The sequence below is a fragment of the Pan troglodytes genome, chromosome 11 (assembly GCF_028858775.2).
Source record: "Pan troglodytes isolate AG18354 chromosome 11, NHGRI_mPanTro3-v2.0_pri, whole genome shotgun sequence".
Lineage (NCBI taxonomy): Eukaryota > Metazoa > Chordata > Mammalia > Primates > Hominidae > Pan > Pan troglodytes.
In genome coordinates this window covers 8,019,243-8,040,450 of record NC_072409.2, presented here as the reverse complement: position 1 = coordinate 8,040,450, position 21,208 = coordinate 8,019,243, and the positions used below count along the sequence as shown (strand labels likewise).

The 21,208-nt window shown below is 55.6% G+C and overlaps 1 protein-coding gene across 6 annotated transcripts in view; it reads left to right on the top strand.

Moving 5' to 3' along the window:
* The window catches only part of HMCN2 (hemicentin 2), a 169,643-nt gene extending 149,187 nt beyond the window's left edge, over window positions 1–20,456 (top strand). For 2 of the 6 annotated variants that reach the window (XM_016961863.3, XM_063788167.1), the window contains 13 exons: window positions 5,212–5,481; window positions 9,001–9,150; window positions 11,229–11,366; window positions 11,462–11,583; window positions 12,115–12,352; window positions 13,735–13,797; window positions 13,919–14,041; window positions 14,780–14,914; window positions 15,981–16,109; window positions 16,625–16,945; window positions 17,708–17,827; window positions 18,770–18,896; window positions 19,691–20,456. In XM_016961863.3, coding sequence (XP_016817352.3) covers window positions 5,212–5,481; window positions 9,001–9,150; window positions 11,229–11,366; window positions 11,462–11,583; window positions 12,115–12,352; window positions 13,735–13,797; window positions 13,919–14,041; window positions 14,780–14,914; window positions 15,981–16,109; window positions 16,625–16,945; window positions 17,708–17,827; window positions 18,770–18,896; window positions 19,691–20,036 — 2,282 coding nt within the window. In that variant the 3' untranslated portion in view covers window positions 20,037–20,456. Of the gene's footprint in view, window positions 1–5,211; window positions 5,482–9,000; window positions 9,151–11,228; window positions 11,367–11,461; window positions 11,584–12,114; window positions 12,353–13,734; window positions 13,798–13,918; window positions 14,042–14,327; window positions 14,383–14,779; window positions 14,915–15,980; window positions 16,110–16,624; window positions 16,946–17,707; window positions 17,828–18,769; window positions 18,897–19,690 lie in introns of all 6 variants that reach the window. The other 4 variants (XR_010148824.1, XM_016961864.4, XM_016961865.4 and 1 more) reach the window with 4 other exon arrangements.
* Window positions 20,457–21,208: the final 752 nt, after the last annotated feature.

Genomic DNA, 21,208 nt, shown 5'->3' with positions numbered 1-21,208 from the left:
TCTGAAAAGTAGACAAAAGAAGGAGGATAGACTACCGATCTTGGGACCTGAGGAGCAGCATGGTGGTGAATGCCCTGGTGTTTCTTTTTGTCCCTTATATCCTGGGCTGCGTACTTGAGAAGCCAACAACCTGGAACCACCAGTGGGCTCAGACACACGCATGTGCGCGTGTGCACACACGCACACACACACACACGGGGGCATGTGCACCTCAACGAGAGCCTGTCCTCTCTTGCAAAGGACTAGGAAAGGGACAGCACAGTAAGAAAGAAAACTTGTAAATAACAACCCCTAACCGGGTGTGGTGGCTCGTGTCTGTAATCCCAGCACTTTGGGAGGCTGAGGCAGCCAGATCGCTTGAGCTCAGGAATTTGATATCATCCTGGGCAATATGGTGAAACCCCACCTCTACCAAAAATACAAAAAAAAAAAAAAAATAGCTGGGCATGGTGGCGCACACCTGTAATCCCAGCTACTTGAGAGGCAAACACCATGAAAAACACCTCTGCCCCATCATCACACCAACTGGGAGCCCCTAACTTCCACCCTCACCCCTGTACCGAGGCACTGCTCTCCCCACACTGGAGCAGGATGCTGTCAGGTGACACCTAATGAGGAGACAGAATTGTCACCACTGTCATCTACTGAGTGGGAAGCTCCTCCCCCGTGTGGCCAGGTGGGCAGCCAGGGTAGTGCCAGCAGAGGCCCAGTGTGGGCATGCCTCCACCCATCCACCCATGCTCAGCAGTAATGAGGCACCCCTCCCTGTTCCGGGCTGACCATGGAAGCCTCACAGGGAACCTGGGCTTCCACGCTGACCTGGCGGAAGTGAGTGGCACCACTTTTTCTTGGCAGTTTTCCAGCTCTGCCAAAAACGGAAGATTTAAATAAAAATCCGAGTCTTACAATACTGAAACTCACTTACACACCAGGAACAAGGAGAAGCTCAACTTACACACCAGGAACAAGGAAAATCTCAATGAAAGCAGACAACAGATGCCTACTGAGATAGTGCAGATACCAGGTAATCTGATAAGGACTTTTTTTTTTTTTTTTTTTTTTTTTTAGACAAGGTCTGACTCTGTTGCCCAGGCTGGAGTGCAGTGACATGATCAGGGCTCACTGCAGCCTGGGCTCGGGTGATCATCCCATCTCAGCCTCCCAAGTAGCTGGGACTGCAGGCACGTGCCACCACACCCGGCTAATTTTTATTTTTATGTATTTATTTTTTGTAGAGACAGGGTCTCCTTATGTTGCCTAAGCCAGTCTCAAACTCCTGGGCTCAAATGATCCACCTGCCTCAGCCTCCCAAAGTGGTGGGATTACAGGCATGAACCACTGCGCCTGACCAAGACTGAACTGTCACCACTGTCACCACTGAGTGGGAAGCCCCTCGCCTACACAGGCCGAGTGGGGAGCAATAAGCAGTGCCCCTCTCCCTCCCAGCCAGGATGGTGCCAGCAGAGCCCCACTTGAAGCGCCAACTCCCACCGATCCCCAGCAATAATGAGGCACCCTCCCTGTTCCCGGGTGTCCATGGAGGCCACGTAGGGAACCCGGACTTCCACTCTCATCTGGCAGAAGTGAGTGGCACCTCCTTCCCCTGGCAGTGTTCCAGGTCTGCTAAGATGGAAGATTTAAATAAGAGCCCAAATCTTATCATACTGAAACTCACTTATCATACCAGGAACAAGGAAAAATCTCAGCTTGAATGAGAACTGACACTCAACAGACACCAACTGAGATAGCACAGATGTTTGAGTCATCTGATAAGGATTTCCTTTTTATTTTTTGATTGGGTCTTGCTCTGTCACCCAGACTGGAGTGCAATGGCACAATCACAGCTCACTGCAGCCTCGACCTCCTGGGCTCAAGCAATCCTCCCACTTCTCAGCCTCCCAAGTAGCTGGGACTGCAGGTGCATACCACCATGCCCGGCTACTTTATTTATTTTTTGTAGAGATGGGGTCTTGCTATGTTGCCCAGGCTAGCTGACAGGGATGCTTCTGTGAGCAGTTGTCAACATGCTTGAAACAAGTGAAAAAAACAGAAAATCTCAGCAAAACGTGGCTGTGGAGTAATTTGAAGTTTAGGCAGTTTTCAAGTTGGCCTCGGTTTACTGTCCTTTGTACCCCTCAGGTCTCCCCTGCACAGGTGCATATTTCCCACGATGGCCAGGGATTGTGGGGAGCCAATCCAGCCTGTCCGTGGCTCCTTCATTTCCAGGTTCTCCCCGTTCAATTGCCGGCTGGGTCCCTGCTCTTCTCAGCCAGGGCCATGCCGCAGGCCAGCACAGCAGCCATTTCCCTTTTGGCTCCTACCAGTTTTGCCCCTTTTCCTGATGATATTTCTCAGGGCATACTTTCATCCTCTACTGCACATCAAGGCAGCCCCCAGGGGTGGCAAAAGCTGCTGTTTTTCACAGCCATCCCTAATAAAACCACTGTGATGGTCACAGTGGGGTAGGGATGGGCACAGCCCTAGGCAGGAAGGCCAAAGGCTTCCACTGTTCTTATCCAAAGTTCTAGAGGCTTTTTTTTTTTTTTTGGAGACAGAGTCTCACTCTGTCACCCAGGCTGGAGTGCAGTGGCGCGATCTCGGCTCACTGCAACCTTCACCTCCCAGGTTCAAGAGATTCTCCTGCCTCAGCCTCCCAAATAGCTGGGATTACAGGCACCCACCACCTCGTCCAGCTAATTTTTGTAATTTTAGTTGAGACAGGGTTTCACCATGTTGGCCCGGCTGGTCTCAAACTCCTGACTTAAGGTGATCCACCCGCCTCGGCCTCCCAAAGTGTTGGGCTTACAGGCGTGAGTCACTGTGCCTGGTCTCGACCTTCATTTAAGTGGAATCACCCCACACGTGCTCTTGCGTAGACTATTCATTTGCACATCATTATTTGTGGCATTCGTCCATATTGTTCACATGGAATTAGTTTATTGGTTCTCATTGCTGTATGTTTTTCTGCTACATGGATGTACCACAGTTTATTCATGTATTCCACTGTAGGTTAGTTTCCAGTGATGGGCGGTTAAGAACAGGGCTGCTGTGACTCTTATGCACGCCCTCCAGTGAACACGCACACACACCTGTGCTGGGGTATTCGTCCAGGAGCAGAAGCGCTAGGTCTCACAGTACACATGTGTTCCACTTTAGGACACACTGGCTGTGGTAGTATCTGATGAATGGCCTCCAAAGATATGTCCAGGTCCTAGTCCCCAGGGCCTGTGAATGTTTCCTTACTTGGAAAAGGAATCTTTGCAAATGTAATTAAGTTAAGGATCTTAAAGTGAGCAGTTTATCTCGGAGGCCCCTAAATGCTATCACAAGTGTTTTATTTATTTATTTATTTATTTATTTATTTATTTATTTATTTTGAGATGGAGTCTCGCTCTGTTGCCCAGGCTGGAGTGCAGTGGCGCAATCTCGGCTACTGTAACCTCTGCCTCCCAGGTTCAAGCAATTCTCCTGTGTCAGCCTCTCAAGTAGCTGGGATTACAGGCACAGACCACCACACCTGGCTAATTTTTGTATTTTTTAGTAGAAATAGGGTTTCACCATGTTGGCCAGGCTCTTCTCAAATTCCTAGGTTCAAGCAATCCACCCACCTCAGCCTCCCAAAGTGCTGGGGTTACAGGCATGAGCCACCACACCCAGCTGCAAGTATTATTATAAAAGAGAGCCGGGGCTGGACATGGTCGCTCATGACTATAATCCTAGCACTTTGGGAGGCCGAGGAGAGTGGATCACCTGAGGTCAGGAGTTTGAGACCAGCATGATCAATATGGCAAAACCCCGTCGCTACCAAAAATACAAAAATTAGCCAGGCGTGGTGGCACACACCTGTAATCCCAGCTACTCAGGAGGCTGAGGCAGGAGAATTGCTTGAAGCCGGGAGGCAGAGGTTGCAGTGAGCTGAGATCGTACCACTGCACTCCAGCCTAGGTAACAGAGTGAGACTCCGTCTCAAAAAAAAAAAAAAAAAACGAGAGAGACAGAGAGCTGGGGTGGTGTGGCAGGGGCGAGAGAAAGAGAGAAGAGAAGGTAAAGTGGAGACAGAGGCAGAGGATGGATTGTTGCAGCCTCAGGCTAAGGAATGCTGGTGGGGCGGAAGCTGGAAGAGGTGAGGAATGGGCTCTCCCCCAGAACCTCTGGAGGAAGCAGGGCACCTTAACTTTGGCCCAGTGAGGCTAATGTGGGCCTCCTGGCCTCCACAGTTTCTCCTGTGTTTCTGCAGCTTGCTGCAGCATCTGCAGGAAGCGAACACACAGGCACACAGCGCCCCATCTTGGCTGAACCACGTTGCATTTCCACCGCAGTGTGTGCGAGTTCTGCTTGTTCCGCAGCCTCACCAGCACTGGGCCTTTCCCATCCTTTCCATACTAGCCTTCCAGGAGGGTCTATAATAGTAAGTGGACAGGAAGCATCATCCCCATATTTCAGATGGGAACACTGAGGGTCAGGGAGTGACTTGATGAGAGCCACCCACAGTAGGTGACAGAGATGAGTTTGCCCATTTCATTGGCATCAACTAGAGGCAGTTCTGACAGATGGCCCCCCACTTCATTGGAAGCAGTCTAACTGTCCTATAGGAGAGGCTTCGTTTAGCCAATCCCAATACAGTCAGGCAATAGAAGACTACCTAGCCACTAACAACAGATATGTAACTGTATGGAAAGGTAGTTACTATCTATTGCAGAGGAAAAATAAAAGCAGATGGCCGGGCGTGGTGGCTCATGCCTGTAACCCCAGCACTTTGGGAGACTGAGGCGGGTGGATCACTTGAGGTCAGGAGTTCGAGACCAACCTGGCCAATATGACGAAACCCCGTCTCTACTAAAAATACAAAAATCAGCCTGGTGTGGTGGCAGGCGCTCTTGGGAGGCTGAGATGGGAGGATCTCTTGAACCCAGGAGGCAGAGATTGCAGTGAGCCGAGATCGCACCACTGCACTCCAGCCTGGGGGACAGAGTGAGACTCCATCTCAAAAAATAAAATAAAAGCAGATACGGCCATATGATCATATTTTCATAAAGAAACAGTGTCTAGAGGGAAATATTCAGGAATGATGACTGGGTGGAAGGATCCTGTGCAGTTCTTATTTTCTTCTTTCTGCTTCTCTGGATTTCCCAGCATGTCTAAATGAACATATCCCACGTGAATATGCAAAAATAATTAAATGTTCCTAAAAGCCACCTGGGCCTCCCACAGGTGCTCCGGTGTTCCAGGTGGAGCCCCAGGACATGACAGTGAGATCTGGGGATGACGTGGCCCTGCGGTGCCAGGCCACTGGAGAGCCCACACCCACCATTGAATGGCTACAGGCGGGTCAACCCTTGCGGGCCAGCCGGCGGCTCCGGACCCTGCCCGATGGGAGCCTGTGGCTGGAGAACGTGGAGACTGGGGATGCAGGCACCTACGACTGCGTCGCTCACAACCTCCTGGGCTCTGCCACAGCCCGGGCGTTCCTGGTCGTGAGAGGTATGGGGCATCCCTGTCTGGACCTTCGTGGACAGAGGCAGGATCTCTTGCCGATGGGGATTGTGTGGTGCTTATGGGAGACCTGTCCCCTGCCTTGCCAGCTCCCCACCTCTTCCCTTTGCTTCATCACAAGCCCAGAATGAACCCCTACCCTGCCCGTTTACAGTTGGGTAAACTGAATCTTGGAGGTGCTGTTTGCTGCTCATCTTGGACAGGGAACACAGGTTGTTCCTGCTTAACTGGCACAAATGCATGTCCTCTGTGTGGACACTGCACAGCCCCTGGAAGCAGGCAGAGGAAGACAAGGGCATCCCCGGTGCCCTCGGGGGCTGCTGTGAAAAGTCTGTGCATCAGTGCATGTCCCAGGCATCACACATTGCCTGGCTGTGGCAGGTGGTTGGAAAAGAAATGGCTTCCTGGTGGGATGGACCCCTGCCATCTCGATTCCTCAATCAGCTCCCTTCTCCCTTGGGTCAGACCAACTTTAAAATTAAGAAAAGATCTATCCTGAGAAACCACAGTAAATGGATTCAGACCTGCATAAAGGCAAGTCATAAGATATTATTTCTGTGGCCTGTGCCTCTGAAGGGAACACTCCATATGTGTGGGGATGTGTCCCCTTCCCTGTACCTGGCAGACATCACTAATCTATCACCACATGGGAATACTCCCTATGTGTGGCGATGCATCTCCCTCCCTGTCCCTGGCAGACATCACTAATCTATCACCACATGTGCTGGCAGAATCTTTCTCCAATGAGCCCTCCCAGGCAGCGCCTCTCAGCTAATTGGAATTGGGACTTGACACTTGGCCCCCTGGAAATCCACGTGAAACCCACTGCCAACCAAATGTGGGACCCTTTCTGGCCGTTGCTCTCATTATCTCCCACAGGCCGGGGCAGGGTACCAACCTATGCAGCTCTGAAAGTTCAGCGGTTCTCTGACCCCCCAGCCAGAGATGCAGTCTCAGAGTTAGCCTTGGGTCTAAGTAGACCCCCATGTATTTCAGGGCTTCGTCCCACTTCTTTTTTTTTTTTTTTTTTTTTTGAGACGGAGTCTCTCACTCTTGTTGCCCAGGCTGGAGTGCAGTGGTGCAGTCTCGGTTCACTGCAAGCTCTGCTCCCCGGGTTCACACCATTCTCCTGCCTCAGCCTCCCAAGTAGCTGGGACTACAGGCGCCCGCCACCACGCCTGGCTAGGTTTTTGTATTTTTAGTAGAGATGGGGTTTCACCGCGTTAGCCAGGATGGTGTCTATCTCCTGACCTCGTGATCCGCCCATCTCGGCCTCCCGAAGTGCTGGGATTATAGGCGTGAGCCACCGCACCCGGCCCGTCCCACTTCTTACCCTCTCCTGTTGCAGGCCCCAGTCCAAACCACAGAGCTATGTACATGGCCTTTGTATTTGTTCTCTAGGGCTACTGGTAAAAAAAAAAAAAAAAAAAAAAACACACCACAAGCTGGAGGCTTAAGCCACACTGATTGTCTCATAGTTCTGGAGGCTGCAAATCCAGGATCACACTGTCAGCAGCCCTGGTTTCTTCTGAACACTGTGGGGAGGATCTGGTCTGGGTCTCTCTCCCAGGGTCTTGGTGGTGGTCCTCGGCATTCTGTGGCTTGCCGAAACATCACCCCCACCTCTGCCTTCATCTTCCCTGTGTGTGTCTACACTTCCCTATTTATAAGGACACAGTCATGTTGGATTAGGCCTGCCCCAATGACCTCATTCTAACTTGACTTACTCTATAAAGACCCTATCTTCAAATAGGGTCACATTCTGAGGTCCTGGGGGTTAAGACTTCAACGTATGAATTTTGGGTGGGGTGGTACCATTCAATCCATAACCCAGCCTCCTTATTTTTTTTAATAGAAACAAATATTCTTCCTTTATATATGTTAACTGTAGAAAGGCCAGATACTATAGAAATCTGTGAAGAAAAAGGTAATTCTCTCCCATAATTCAGTGACCCAAAGTAGCTTAAGCAATTATTTGGGGAGATACATTCTTCCACACTGTTTTCTCTGGATAGAGGAGATACACTTTTCTTTTTACAAATGTCAAATTTACACCCTCTATAACCTGCCATTTTTACTTCCTCTATCTTGGAAGACATCCAATTATGATACACATCGGTCCACAGCTTTTTGATTGGCTTCGTATCATTCCATGGGAACGTTTTTTATCTTCATTCGTGTTGGCTTTGTCAAATGAGCAACGTAGTTTATTTTCCTAGTTTCCATTCCCCAAAGCCACACCGTGCTGCGTATCTTTGTGTGTGGCCCTGAAGATTTCTGTGGGACGATTTCCTTAAGGGGCATGGGTGGGTGAAGGGAGTTCAGGGTTTGGGAGCTTCTAAACCTGTTTTCCCTCCTGAAAACCTGCTTTTCCTCCTTCCCCATCAGCCTGGCAGGTCCCAATCCTGGCCTTGTAGGGGGACAAGAGGCTGCTACGTCACTCCATGTCTGAGAGAGCTGGCGGTGGCTTGCCGTGCCTGGGTTCCATTTCCTGTCCCCTTCCAAAGCTGCCCGGGTCATGCTCCAGCCTTCTCATCTGCAGCTCCCGATCTCTTCCTCACCCCCTTATTAAAAGGCCAGGGATAGGTTCACGGCCCTTCTCCTGTCCCTCCCATGGGCCCCAGAGCATCGGATACTGATGAGAAACATCCCAGATGGGCTTCAAATCTCATCAAACCCCAGCTATGGGCCAGGAAATGGCCCTGCTTCCTAGAACCCCAAATTAACCAGCCCCTTGATTCATCCATTTAGGATCCTAGCACTTGAGTGTTTTATGTTATTTTTTGACAGATCATGGGCAATTTGTTGCTAATTTCCCCCGAGAGCTGGTGAGTGGAGAGGCAGGCTAACTTCTGTCTCTCGCCCCCTGGAATGCCATCTGCCTAAACAAGACAGCTGGCGCATTAGTCAGAGGAAGCACCCCCCTGTGCCTGCATCATCCGTTTGATTAGCGCTAAAGAGCATCTGCTCACAGATGGCCTGGCGGGCAGCCGCTAGGAAACCAGCCCACCCGGCCAGGCCAGCTGCAGGGCAGCCGGGGCCAGCAGCACCGATGGAATGGGGCTGTTCAGGTGATGGCACCCGGCTCTGGCTCGGTGCCCTGGCTCCTTCAGTGTGCCAGCCACGCCATCGTGGGCTCCCGGCATTTCAGAGACCCACAGGGTCTTCTGTGAGTTTGTGGTCCCGCCTCCTCATTTTACAGGTGAGCCAACTCAGGTGTGGCTTGGGGGCCTGACGTCGCCAGGTTTTAAGGAATGGCAGAGCCAGAATTAGAAGCCAGCTCCGCCCTCAGCCCAGGGTTCCTCCTAACAGCCTCCCTTCCCTTTTAGAGCCAAGATCCCCTGGGCGTTGAGTCCATGACCCCTTAGCTGTGTGTCCTTGGACAAGTGGAGGTGAACTCTCTGAGCCTCCATTTACTCCTTCACGAAATGGGAATGACAGCCTGCTTGTGCTGTGGGCCCCGGGGTGGATAGTCAGTGGCACTGTCATTCTTTCCCTTCCTTACAGGGGAGCCCCAGGGGAGCTGGGGCAGCATGACTGGGGTGATCAATGGCCGGAAATTTGGTGTGGCCACACTCAACACCAGCGTGATGCAGGAGGCACACTCCGGGGTCAGCAGCATCCACAGCAGCATCCGCCATGTCCCAGCAAACGTGGGTGAGTGGAAGGCAGAGCATCACCTGCCTCTGGGTCATTGTCACAGCCCAGCGAGCATCCTCCAGAACATGCTGGACCTAGGAGGGGCAGAGCCTGTGCCCTGAGACTTGCTCAGGGCCTGATGACCAGAGCACATCTGACCATCTCTCAAAGCTAAGTGCAAGCCAAAGTGGACTTAGATGCAGGCAACTTCCTGTCCCCCTCACAACCTCCCAAAAACAAAGGAACTGCATTTACAGTCAGACCAAGAGTGTGTGAAACGGTCAGTGTTCTGGGGGTGCGGGTGCTCAGATTGTGGTTTCCCAAGCCACCGACGGCTCCCTGAGGCTTTTCCCCATTTAAGTTAAAGCTTAGGCTGATGGAAGTGGAGGGATCTCCAGTCATGAGTGAGGGGTGCAGGCTGGAGGTGACGGGAAGCGGGAAACATGGAGAATTGAATTGCCTAGAAAACCTAGAGGACTAAGAAGAGTCACCTGCACACAGAGCTCTCATGTACGGTGTCTGAGCGATGAATGCTCTGAGAGACTTGCAGAGCTTGTGACAGTGGACGTCACCGTCTCTCCCTTCCCAAGGAATCCCTGGCCCCTCGTGGGGGTCCAGGAGGGGCAGTATTCATGGAGTCTTCACTGAAAGTAGCTCCTCTGAAGCTGCCCTTGGCCATGGTCCTGCATGAGCAGTGTGGGGTCAGGGGATTTTGCTGGGGAAGTCACTCTGAGCTGGCTGTCAGCAGACAGCAGATGAAGCGAGACGCTGCCCAGACATGGCTGCTTATTCTAGCTGCAGGAGTGTGAGGCCTGGAGAAGCATCTGGCCCCAAGCCCGTGGGCCAGGCTTTGTTCCATGAAACAGACGCACAGAGAGGCTGGGAAGGTGGTGCCCATGCACAGGGGCCTGGCCAGCTCCTGTGAACCTTGCAAAGCTGGCACCGTCCCTGACTCGGAGCAAGTGGGGAGCGGGTGTGTTCCCCTTGCCCAGTCCGTGGCCCCACCTGGCCCTGCGTGGAGGGCGGGGCATCACATGAAGAAGATCTGAGAATCCACGTCCAGGGCCATTTTTTGGTTCTTTTTTCAAACGGTTTGGAACAAACCGGGGCTCGTCCAGAAGGGATCTGCAAGTTAGAAAAGTTGGTTCACTTCAACTCAGCAAATATGTAATGACAGTCTGTGGAGTCCCTGGCTCTGTGGTGACCCGGGGCCCTCAATCGGTATTTGTTGAACTGAATTAAATATCAGCAAGGTACATGCATTTATTTCTTCTTTTTTTTTTTCTTTTTGAGACTGCTTCTCGCTTTGTTGCCCAGGCTGGAGTGCAAGTGGTGCAGTCACAGCTCACTGCAGCCTCAACCTCCCAGGCTCAAGCGATCCTCCTACCTTAGCCTCCCCAGTAGCTAGGACTATAGGTGAATGCCACCACACCTGGCTAATGTCCATATATATATATATATATATATATATATATATATATATATATATTTTTTTTTTTTTTTTTTTTTTTTTTTTTTGAGACAGAGTCTCGCTCTGTCACCCAGGCTAGAGTGCAGTGGCGTGATCTTGGCTCACTGCAAGCTCCGCCTTCCGGGTTCACACCATTCTCCTGCCTCAGCCTCCCAAGTAGCTGGGACTACAGACGCCTGCCACGGCGCCCGGCTAATTTTTTTTTTTTTGTATTTTTAGTAGAGACAGGGTTTCACCGTGTTAGCCAGGATGGTCTTGATCTCCTGACCTCGTGATCCGACCGCCTCAGCCTCCCAAAGTGCTGGGATTACAGGCATGAGCCACCGCGCCCGGCCTGTCCTTAATATTTTTATTTTTTGTAGAGACAGAGTCTCACTATGTCGCCTAGCATTTCCTTGTATAAATTTATTAATTTCAGTTACTCCAGGAAGTAGATTATTTGCCTCCACCAGATCCCTGATTCTGGTTAAATAATTGGCATGGCAGTCACAAGGCTGAGTATGGGCATCAAGGGAAGGGGCTGAGCTCTCCTGGGGGCAGTGGGGAGCCATGACGGGACCTTGAACAGGAGGTGGCTGCCCTGAGGATCAGCTCTAACCCGGCCTCTATGCCCTGCCCCACCCAGGGCCTCTGATGCGGGTGCTCGTGGTCACCATCGCCCCCATCTACTGGGCCCTGGCCAGAGAGAGTGGGGAAGCCCTGAATGGCCACTCCCTGACTGGGGGCAGGTTCCGGCAGGAGTCACACGTGGAGTTTGCTACAGGTAAGCAGGGCCTCCCCCAGGTGGGCCAGGTAGGACTAAAGCCTGCGCCCAGGACCTCCCGTGGTGACTCTGGGCTGGATGGGGATGGTTTGCAGGGGAGCTGCTCACGATGACCCAGGTGGCCCGGGGCCTGGATCCCGATGGCCTCCTGCTCCTCGACGTGGTGGTCAATGGCGTTGTCCCCGAGAGCCTGGCTGACGCAGATCTTCAAGTGCAGGTCGGGGGTCAAGCCCTGGGGTGTGCAGACAGGGTAGGTGAGAGAGACGAAGGTGCCGGGCTCTCAACCACCCCTGAGCAGCCAGGCCCACTCTCCCTTCTGACAGCGCTGCAGGGCTGGGTCACAGTCTAGCCTTGGACTTAGGGTAGGATGAGCAGTTGTAACAGGCTCAAGTTCAAGCCCTTGAAGGGATGCTCTGAGCCCTGCGACTTCAGATCAGAGTATTCTTGTTCAAAAGCACGAGTCCTGAAGAGAGGTGAGCTGCCCGGAGCAGCCCAGCTGGTTAGAAGAGGCTCTGGGAGGCTCACCCCATCTCCTCCCAAGGCTCACCCCATCTGTTCCCAAGGCTCACCCCATCTCTTCCCAAGGCTCACCCCGTCTTCTCCCAAGCCTCCTCAAGCCCCTGAGTTGGGGTAAGGGTGTCAGGCTGCTTGGGAGTTGAAATCTCAGCATTTTCCTCCCCTTCCAACCCTGACCCCTTTCTCCCTCTCCCCCACCCCTCCTCCTCCTCCCCTCCTCTTCATCCTGCAGGACTTTGAGGAGCACTACGTGCAAACAGGGCCTGGCCAGCTGTTCGTGGGCTCCACACAGCGCTTCTTTCAGGGCGGCCTCCCCTCGTTCCTGCGCTGCAACCACAGCATCCAGTACAACGCGGCCCGGGGCCCCCAGCCCCAGCTGGTGCAGCACCTGCGGGCCTCAGCTATCAGCTCGGCCTTTGATCCAGAGGCCGAGGCCCTGCGCTTCCAGCTCACTACAGCCCTGCAGGCGGGTGAGGCCCCTCTGCTTTGTTCCACCCCCACTGCCCCAGCTAAAACCTGCCAGGGGGCCCAAATGCACGTGGCTGGAATCCACCCCTGCCCCTAACATCCACTGACCATGGGCCAGAGACTTCAGACTGAGACGACCTGGCTGGCCTACTCACCTGGCCTGTCCCCACTCCCATCCATCCACCCACCCTCCTCACAGGGACACAGCTCTCTAAGCCACCCTTGTTCCAACCTCTGGATCCTTTCCCCAGGCCCCAAGGTGAAGGTCCAACCACCCCAGGCTGATATTCAGGAATTGAGTCACCCCACCCTCTTCTCCCAAGGGCACCTGCACTGAGGCCCCACCCAAGGAGCCGGGAACCACTGTTGGAACCCTAGAGACCCACAGTAACATGCTTTCTGTTCACCCAGTGAATGCTAAAGATACACACGTTCACATTATTTGAGGTCCCAAAGTGTTTTGAACATTGAATGAGAGACAGTGGTAAGAACACCGCTTTGAGGTCAGGCAGACCCCAGTTCAAATCCCAGGTACACCACTTTCTGGCTGTGGGACCTTGGGGGCAATGTCCTGGTCCTCTCGGAGCTTCAGTGTTCCCATCTGCACAGCGGGCATGACATCGCCTGCCTTGCAGGGTGTCGCCATACAGATGTTGTCTCTAAAACCCTAGCCTGGCACCTAGTGGCTGCCTCATCAAGGCTGGCTGTCCCTACAATTTATTTGGACCAAGCTTGTCCAACCCGTGGCCCACAGGCCGCATGCCACCCAGAACGGCTTTGAATGCGGCCCAACACAAATTTATAAACTTTCTTAAAACATTATGATATTTTTTGTGATTTTTTTTTTTAGCTCATCAGCTATCCTTAGTGTTGGTGTATTTTATGTGTGACCCAAGGCAATTCTTCTTCTTCCAGCATGGCCCACAGAAGCCGAAAGATAGGACACCCCTGATTTAGACTGCCTTGTGTCCTTCCCGCCTCCAGAACCCAGCTCACCCCTCCCCTGCCTTTGCTTTTGCTGCCCGTCTGACGCTATCCTCTGCCCCTCCGCACGGTCTCTGTGCATTGCTGCTATGGTCTCAGGAGAGCCGTTCTGCACATGTTGACCTCCTGCGTTTTATTTTAATGGTTTTTCCGGGGCTGCCTGACTCACTGGCCAGCCCCACTGGGAGCCCTTCAGGACACATTTCCTTGACTGGGCGTGCCCTGCAGTCATCGCCTCCAACAGGCCTGGGCAGGAAATGGGCTCGCTGACTCTCTGGCACCGTCTTGGCTCTGCCTGGCTAAGCTGGCAGTGGGGGAGCTGCGAGCCTGGGCTATGGCCAGGGCAGCCTTGGGAGAGGACACCCTCATGTCCTTAGAGTCTATCCTCTTTGCCTTGCAGAGGAGAACGAGGTCGGCTGCCCCGAGGGCTTTGAGCTGGACTCCCAGGGAGCGTTTTGTGTGGGTGAGCGCCCCCAACCCTGGCATGGATGTGGGAGGCCTCTCAGCCTGGGATGGATGGCTTCTCCCAGCCAGCTGGCAAGAGGGCCTGGGAGCGGAGACCACCAGACCCCTTCCTGCCCCAGACAGGGACGAGTGCTCAGGAGGCCCTAGCCCCTGCTCCCATGCCTGCCTTAATGCACCCGGCCGCTTCTCCTGCACCTGCCCCACTGGCTTCGCCCTGGCCTGGGATGACAGGAACTGCAGAGGTGAGGGAGCTGCCGGGAGGAGGGAGGAGACGTGCTCCTCAGACCTGACCCAGGTGTGCAGAAGGGTCCCCAGGGCCAGGACCCTGGCTGGGGACACAGACCTGCAGGGATGGCCAATTCTTGAGGGTTTTGATGTCAGCCTGGGGGTCCCAATGCTATGTCCCCACCAGGCTCCTTCTTGCTATGGGAGCTGCAGATGAATGAGGCCCAGGTATCAGGGGGTGATGGGCAGCCCCAGAGACATATGGGCGGTTACACATGCTCACCGCATTCTGAACCTGAACAGGCCTCGGAAGCTCTCCCAACACTCGGCATCATTTCCAATTGACTGAGACTGGCAAGTGAGTTGTCCCCCTCAGCAATGTTGCTGGATGACAAATCTGACCTCAGGTGATGGTGCTGACGCCGACCCCCAGTCTGCATCCCTGCACTCCCACCAGGAGGGCCTGGTGCTGCCAAGTCTTCGCTGGGCTCCAAGCCGGGTGCCCAAGGGGACGTTGTCTGCAGCCTTGCATTGGAAGCTGCAGGCCCAAGCACTCTGGTCCCTTGGAGTGGGCCCTGTGTTTTGGGATAGGGAGCAGGACAATGGAAAGAGCTAGCAGAAGGGGTGGGGGCCTTCCTGCCAGTGGCTCCTGGGCCTGCGGACGAAGCCTCTGTGGATAGGCCTGGCCAGGGTCAGGTGGCGAGGCCGGCCTGGGGATCATGTTCACACAGCCGTCTGCCCTGATCTGCCCCCAGATGTGGACGAGTGTGCGTGGGATGCTCACCTCTGCCGAGAGGGACAGCGCTGTGTGAACCTGCTCGGGTCCTACCGCTGCCTCCCCGACTGTGGGCCTGGCTTCCGGGTGGCTGCTGATGGGGCCGGCTGTGAAGGTGATGGGGGCACAGCATGCGGCCTGTCCATCTCCTGGAAACCCAGAGGTTGCCAGGGATCAGCTGATAGGGGGCTGTGTGTCACTGGGCTCTGGGCTTCCAGGAAGACTGGGACTCTTGGCAGAAGGAGTACAGCAAGGCTGGGGACAAAGCCTGTGCCAGGCTCTGGAGGTCTGAGCCCTCCCCTGGCTCCTGGCAGCTGGCACCTTCTTTGACAGGAGTGTTTTCTTTCTGGACCTCAGCGTCTTGTCTGCTTGATAAAGAGGGAGCCGGGTCAGGGATGGCAAACACATGCTCCCTCTGCTGCCATCCGTTCTGTTCCCCCATATGAATCAAGGCCCAGCTAGAGACCACCTCTGAATCCTTCTTGACCCAGCAGCCCCTGCAGCCACCATGGAACAGGTTCAGTCAGCCTTTGAGATAAGACTTAGGTGCCACCCCTGGACGGGTGACCTCAATGGTCCTTCCTGTTCTAACAGTCTATGGCTGTAGGACCGTGGGTCCACCCGGCTCCTCTGAGAGACTGCACGGTGGAGAGGGAAGCATGGTGGAGCCTGACCCAAGGGGATCAGCCATCGCACCTCTGTGGCCCCCAGGGCCCTTGGAGTGCCCGACTACTCACCAGGCTCTCCTGCCTGCCGCCCTTCCTGCCGCATTTCCTCCTTTCTCACCACTTTCTTAGCTCTTCCCACATACCAGGCTCCCCTCCTCACCACGCCCCCATGAAGAGGTCACATCTTTACCCTCTTTACGGATGAGGAAACTGAGGCTCAGAGAGGGAGAGTTCCTTGCCCAAGGGCTAGAATATGGAGAGCTCAGCAGAACCCAGGACTCTGCCCACAAAGGGCCTTTCAGCCCCTTCCTTTCTCTGGGATCTGGAACCCTGTTGACCTCCAACCTGGTATAACGGGGGGAGGTGCTGCGAGGGCGGCCATGCAGCCTGGTGGCACTGAAACTGGAGAAGGGGACAGGGAGGAGGCCCAGATATGGAGGGGGATGGTCCGTCCCTTGGGGGAGGGGCCCTGGGCTAGACCTCCCCACCACCGACCATGCCCCTGCCTCCCAGATGTGGACGAATGCCTGGAGGGGTTGGATGACTGTCACTACAACCAGCTCTGCGAGAACACCCCAGGCGGTCACCGCTGCAGCTGCCCCAGGGGTTACCGGATGCAGGGCCCCAGCCTGCCCTGCCTAGGTACGGGGACACCCACCCTCTGGCCAGCACCCCCAGCTCAAGGGCTGAGGGTGTCTAAGTCGCCAGTGCTGTTGAGTTCTGAGAATAACTAAACAGCAGCCGATACTTTGCACTCACTGGGTGCCTACCTGTGCACCAAAACCTCAGCCTGACCCTGTGGGGTCATCTTCTGGGGAATTTCAGGAGGGGGAGGACTGTGGAGGCAAGTGGGTATATCTCAGAGAGGCTTAGGAGAGGGAATGGATCTAACTGGGGCACTGAAGGGCTGAGGGGGAGCTGGAGTCTGGGACGAGGCTGAGAGCTGGGGAGGCTGGGCCTCTGGGAGCTGTAGGTGGAATCAGAGAGGAGGCTGGAGTTGGTCCGGGAGAGGGGGATGCAGTGTGGCTCACATGCAGCATGGGAGTGGCTGGATTCTAGGGAGTGCCAACAAGAGAGAAGGCAGGGCCAGGCAATGGCTGCAGGCTGCAGGGGAACCTGGGCCACCTGTGCACACACCTGACCCCACCCCTCTGCAGATGTCAATGAGTGCCTGCAGCTGCCCAAGGCCTGCGCCTACCAGTGCCACAACCTCCAGGGCAGCTACCGCTGCCTGTGCCCCCCAGGCCAGACCCTCCTTCGTGACGGCAAGGCCTGCACCTCACTGGAGCGGAATGGACAAAATGTGACCACCGTCAGCCACCGAGGCCCTCTATTGCCCTGGCTGCGGCCCTGGGCCTCGATCCCCGGTACCTCCTACCACGCCTGGGTCTCTCTCCGTCCGGGTCCCATGGCCCTGAGCAGTGTGGGCCGGGCCTGGTGCCCTCCTGGTTTCATCAGGCAGAACGGAGTCTGCACAGGTAAGGCCAGGCCCTGACCATCCATGGGACACTGCCATTATGGGCTCTTGGGCCCCTAGGGTGGGTGTGCAGGTGCCACCCACCGAGTTCAGAAACCCAGACCTTCCAGGCAAGTGGGGTGAGTGGTGTGGTGGATGGTGGCTTCTCCAATGCAGGGTGTCTCAGAGCCTTGGCTGTGCTATTGGGCAGGGGGCTTCCAAGATGGTGTGGACTATTTTTTAAACCATTTGACTTCAGGACACTTTGCCCAGAGGAAGGGCATCCTAGGCAAGTGGTCCTGGGAACCCCCTTTGAGAAACACTCCTCTTAGCACTCAGAGGGAAAGCAGTCAGGGAGGGAGATTTTCAGGGGTGAAGGAGAATGTTCCAGGTAGACATGAGAATGTGACAAGGGACTGCTGGGTAGAGGGGGGTGGGGGTGGGGGACGGCCCCTGGACCCTGCAGAGAGGGACAAAGAGGAGGTGGCCTGCCCCAGGGCTGATGCCTCGGCATTCCTGCCTGGACGGAGGGGTCTGCGGGGTGGTGCTGCTTGCTCCTTCTATGCCTCGGTGAGCATGGGGTAGGTAAGGTGGGGCTCCTCCCTCTCACCAAGCCCAGGGACTCCCCCAACCCCTGAACATGGGCTGGGAGGGGCAGGACAGGGAGAAGGAGCAGGGCAGCTCCAGAGCCCAGCGGGCAGGTGTGTGGCCACGTTGGTGTCTGTGGCTCAGTGCGTCTCTCTGCCCCCATCCCCCACCTGCCCCACTCCCATGCCTGGGCCAGACCTTGACGAGTGCCGCGTGAGGAACCTGTGTCAGCACGCCTGCCGCAACACTGAGGGCAGCTACCAGTGCCTGTGCCCCGCCGGCTACCGTCTGCTCCCCAGCGGGAAGAACTGCCAGGGTGAGCCGGGCTCAGGCCACCGCCCAAACACCCGTGGGGCTAGGGCAGGCAGCGTGGGATGGGACATGTGGCATCTTACCTACTCCATTCACTCCAGCCCCTTCACAACTATCCTGTGAGGTGGGGCGGGGAGGCAGGCTCAGGGGGGTTCCGTGAACACCCCAGGCTCCCACAGCCACGCCAGGGCCCATGCTCCAAACAGGAGCTCTGAGATTACGCGGGCAGGCTCTGAAAGCAGCCCTGCAAGGCCAATCCTAGCACTGCTGTGTGTCCCTGGGAAACTCACTTCACCTCTCTAAGCCTCCGGCCTCCTGGTTAAATGGGGCTAGCACAGTCCCCCCTCAGATAGCTGGGATGAGAGCTGTGGAGGTTGAGCACAGAGCCGCACAGCTGCTGCTGCTGGTATAGTAAGTGTCTCTAACTCCCAAACCCGGCACAGTTTCCCTGGTGTGCACAAACGGGGCTGGGGCCAGTCATGCTGCTTCCTCCACTCTAAAGAACAGGAACCATGCCTGCCCTGCCTGTCTCTGTCCCTCATGCTGCCATGGAGGTCACTGAACATCCTCTGAGAAGGGTGGGGCTTCCACTGAGGAAGACAGGATCAGGGGCTCTGCCCGTGGGCAGTGGGCACTCTGGGTCTTCAGGCAAAGCAGCCACCCAGGGAAAGCCCTATCTCTCCCAGGCCCTCCTACCCAGCACTTGCTCAGGAGGCCCCCACGGTGCCCACCTACACGCCCTGGAAAGCCCTGGCCCCCCCAGGGAGATGAGAAGGTGCTGCAGGCCTCCAGCTGGGTGGTCATGGGTCAGACTGGCTGGGGACAAAGGGAGAAGGGCTGCTCACCTCACTGGTCCCCCAAAGGTACTTCTCCCCACGCACTCCCCCCTTCTCCTTTGCTCCATCTTTTCATCTCCCTCCCCTGCTTCACCAACTTCCCCATCCAGACATCAACGAGTGCGAGGAGGAGAGCATCGAGTGTGGACCCGGCCAGATGTGCTTCAACACCCGTGGCAGCTACCAGTGTGTGGACACACCCTGTCCTGCCACCTACCGGCAGGGCCCCAGCCCTGGGTAAGGGCTGAGTTGGCAGGGCCTTGTGCCCTCAGGAAAAGCACATTTTTCAGTCACTGGGGGTGCAGGCTGGCCCTGTCATTGTCACTCCCCACACAAGTGATGCAGGCAGGAACGCACGGAGCCCTGGGGGCAGGGAGAGGCCAGAGTGGGAGAGAACGGGGACACAGGAGCACACACACCAAACCCCAGACACAGGACCACCATGCAGACTCACACACAACCCCAGGACAAAACTCAGACACGCCAGCACCAAACCCATCTCCTCCACGCCACTCACAGCGGCCACGGACACTCATCAAGACACACGGAGACATGGGGACCTTAGGAGTAGCAGCTGCTGCCCTGGAAATGTTTCTCCCGGCGGGTGACCTGCCCCAGGGCTTACAACTAGAAACGTAGGCTGGGGTTGGAAGCAGATGCCCGCGGCAAGGCTAAGCGCAGTCTCCACCTCCAACCCCGCCCCCGCAGGGCAAATCCAGACTGGGTGACTTGGCCCAGGGGCACATCGCTCCCCTGTGTCTGCTGGGCTTCCCTGGGGCATGGATCCCGAAAGTCCGCTGGAGGGACCCTGAAAGGGCAGGCCTCTGGCTTCTCTGGGCTTCAGTTTGTTGAACTCTAAAACGGGCTAGCGTGGGAGCCTGCAGAGAAGGCGTGTGGGGCTCTGCGGAAGAAGGACGGGCAGCGCGTGGGCGGAACTGCAGGGGCTGGCAGGGAGGTCTGAGTTACGCGGATGGGCCACGCTCCGACCGCACCCCCGAGTCCGCCTGTCCGTGTGTCTGTGCCGCCCGCAGGACGTGCTTCCGGCGCTGCTCGCAGGACTGCGGCACGGGCGGCCCCTCTACGCTGCAGTACCGGCTGCTGCCGCTGCCCCTGGGCGTGCGCGCCCACCACGACGTGGCCCGCCTCACCGCCTTCTCCGAGGCCGGCGTCCCCGCCAACCGCACCGAGCTCAGCATGCTGGAGCCCGACCCCCGCAGCCCCTTCGCGCTGCGTCCGCTGCGCGCGGGCCTTGGCGCGGTCTACACCCGTCGCGCGCTCACCCGCGCCGGCCTCTACCGGCTCACCGTGCGCGCTGCGGCACCGCGCCACCAAAGCGTCTTCGTTTTGCTCATCGCCGTGTCCCCCTACCCCTACTAAACGGGAGAGGGCATTGGCCGCCGCCCTGGCGTGACCCCCGGGGAAGGGGTCGAGGAGAAGCTTGGTCCACGCCACCTGCTGTGGCAAGCGGAGCGTCATCGTCTCCCGCCTCGTGCGTCAGCGAGACCTTGGGTCAACACGACCCTGCGCACAGCCTTGACCCCCGACGGCGAGGACCTGACCTCACAGAGGGAGGCGTCCAGGGCGGCCCTTGGGTGGCCAGTCCCGCAGGCAGGGCCCGGGGAAGCCTCCAGGTCTGATCCGCCCCTCAGTGGGAGCGGGACAGGGACACAGGGCACCTGGACACGCGGGAGAGGGGGCAGACCCCGCGTTAGGGGTGGCAGCAGCTGTCGCCCGGCCACACCTGGTGGTGTCATTCTGAACCCTGTTGCAATATAAAAGGATTTTTTTTTTAACCAACTTGGTTTCTTTGTCTAATTATTTTGCTTTGTAGGGAAGGGTTTGGGCTGGGAAGGAGACCATGCCTTCTGTTCTGATCCAGGAGCACTGCAGTTTGAGTCTACCAGCCTCCTCTCCTTAGGAGTAGGGCTGCCTCAGGCACCTCCTGGCCTCAGTTTTCCAATCCATAAACTCTTGCAGTAGGGCCCTCCCTTCCCCCATAGGGCTGTGGGGGCTATTAAATGAGGAGTAAATGTGTTGCAAAGACAGTAACCGCCGGTGGCAAAAAAAATAATTCTTACTTTTTAGAGGCAGGGTCTTGTCCTGTCGCCCAAGCTAGAGTTGCAAATGACATGATCGTGGCTCACTGCAGCCTCGACCTCCTGGCCTCCCGATCCTCCCGCCTCAGCCTCCAGAGCAGCTGAAACTACAGGCACATGCCACCATGCCTGGCCTTTATATTAATTATTAATGTTTTGTATCTATGTAAGGCATACAACATGATGCTTTGATACACATAATGAAATGGTTACTATAGTCAAACCAATTAATATATTCATTTGGATTTTGTGTGGGCTTGAAAAAATTAAAACATACCCATCATCTTGTATATACTTATTTTTGTGGCAAGAACACCTCATATCTACTCCCTTAGGAAAATACCAGTGTGATATTATTATTATTTTGAGATAGGATCTCGCTGTGTCACCCAGGCTGGAGTGCAGTGGCGTGATCTCTGCTCACCTCAATCTCTGCCTCCCAGGCTCAAGCAA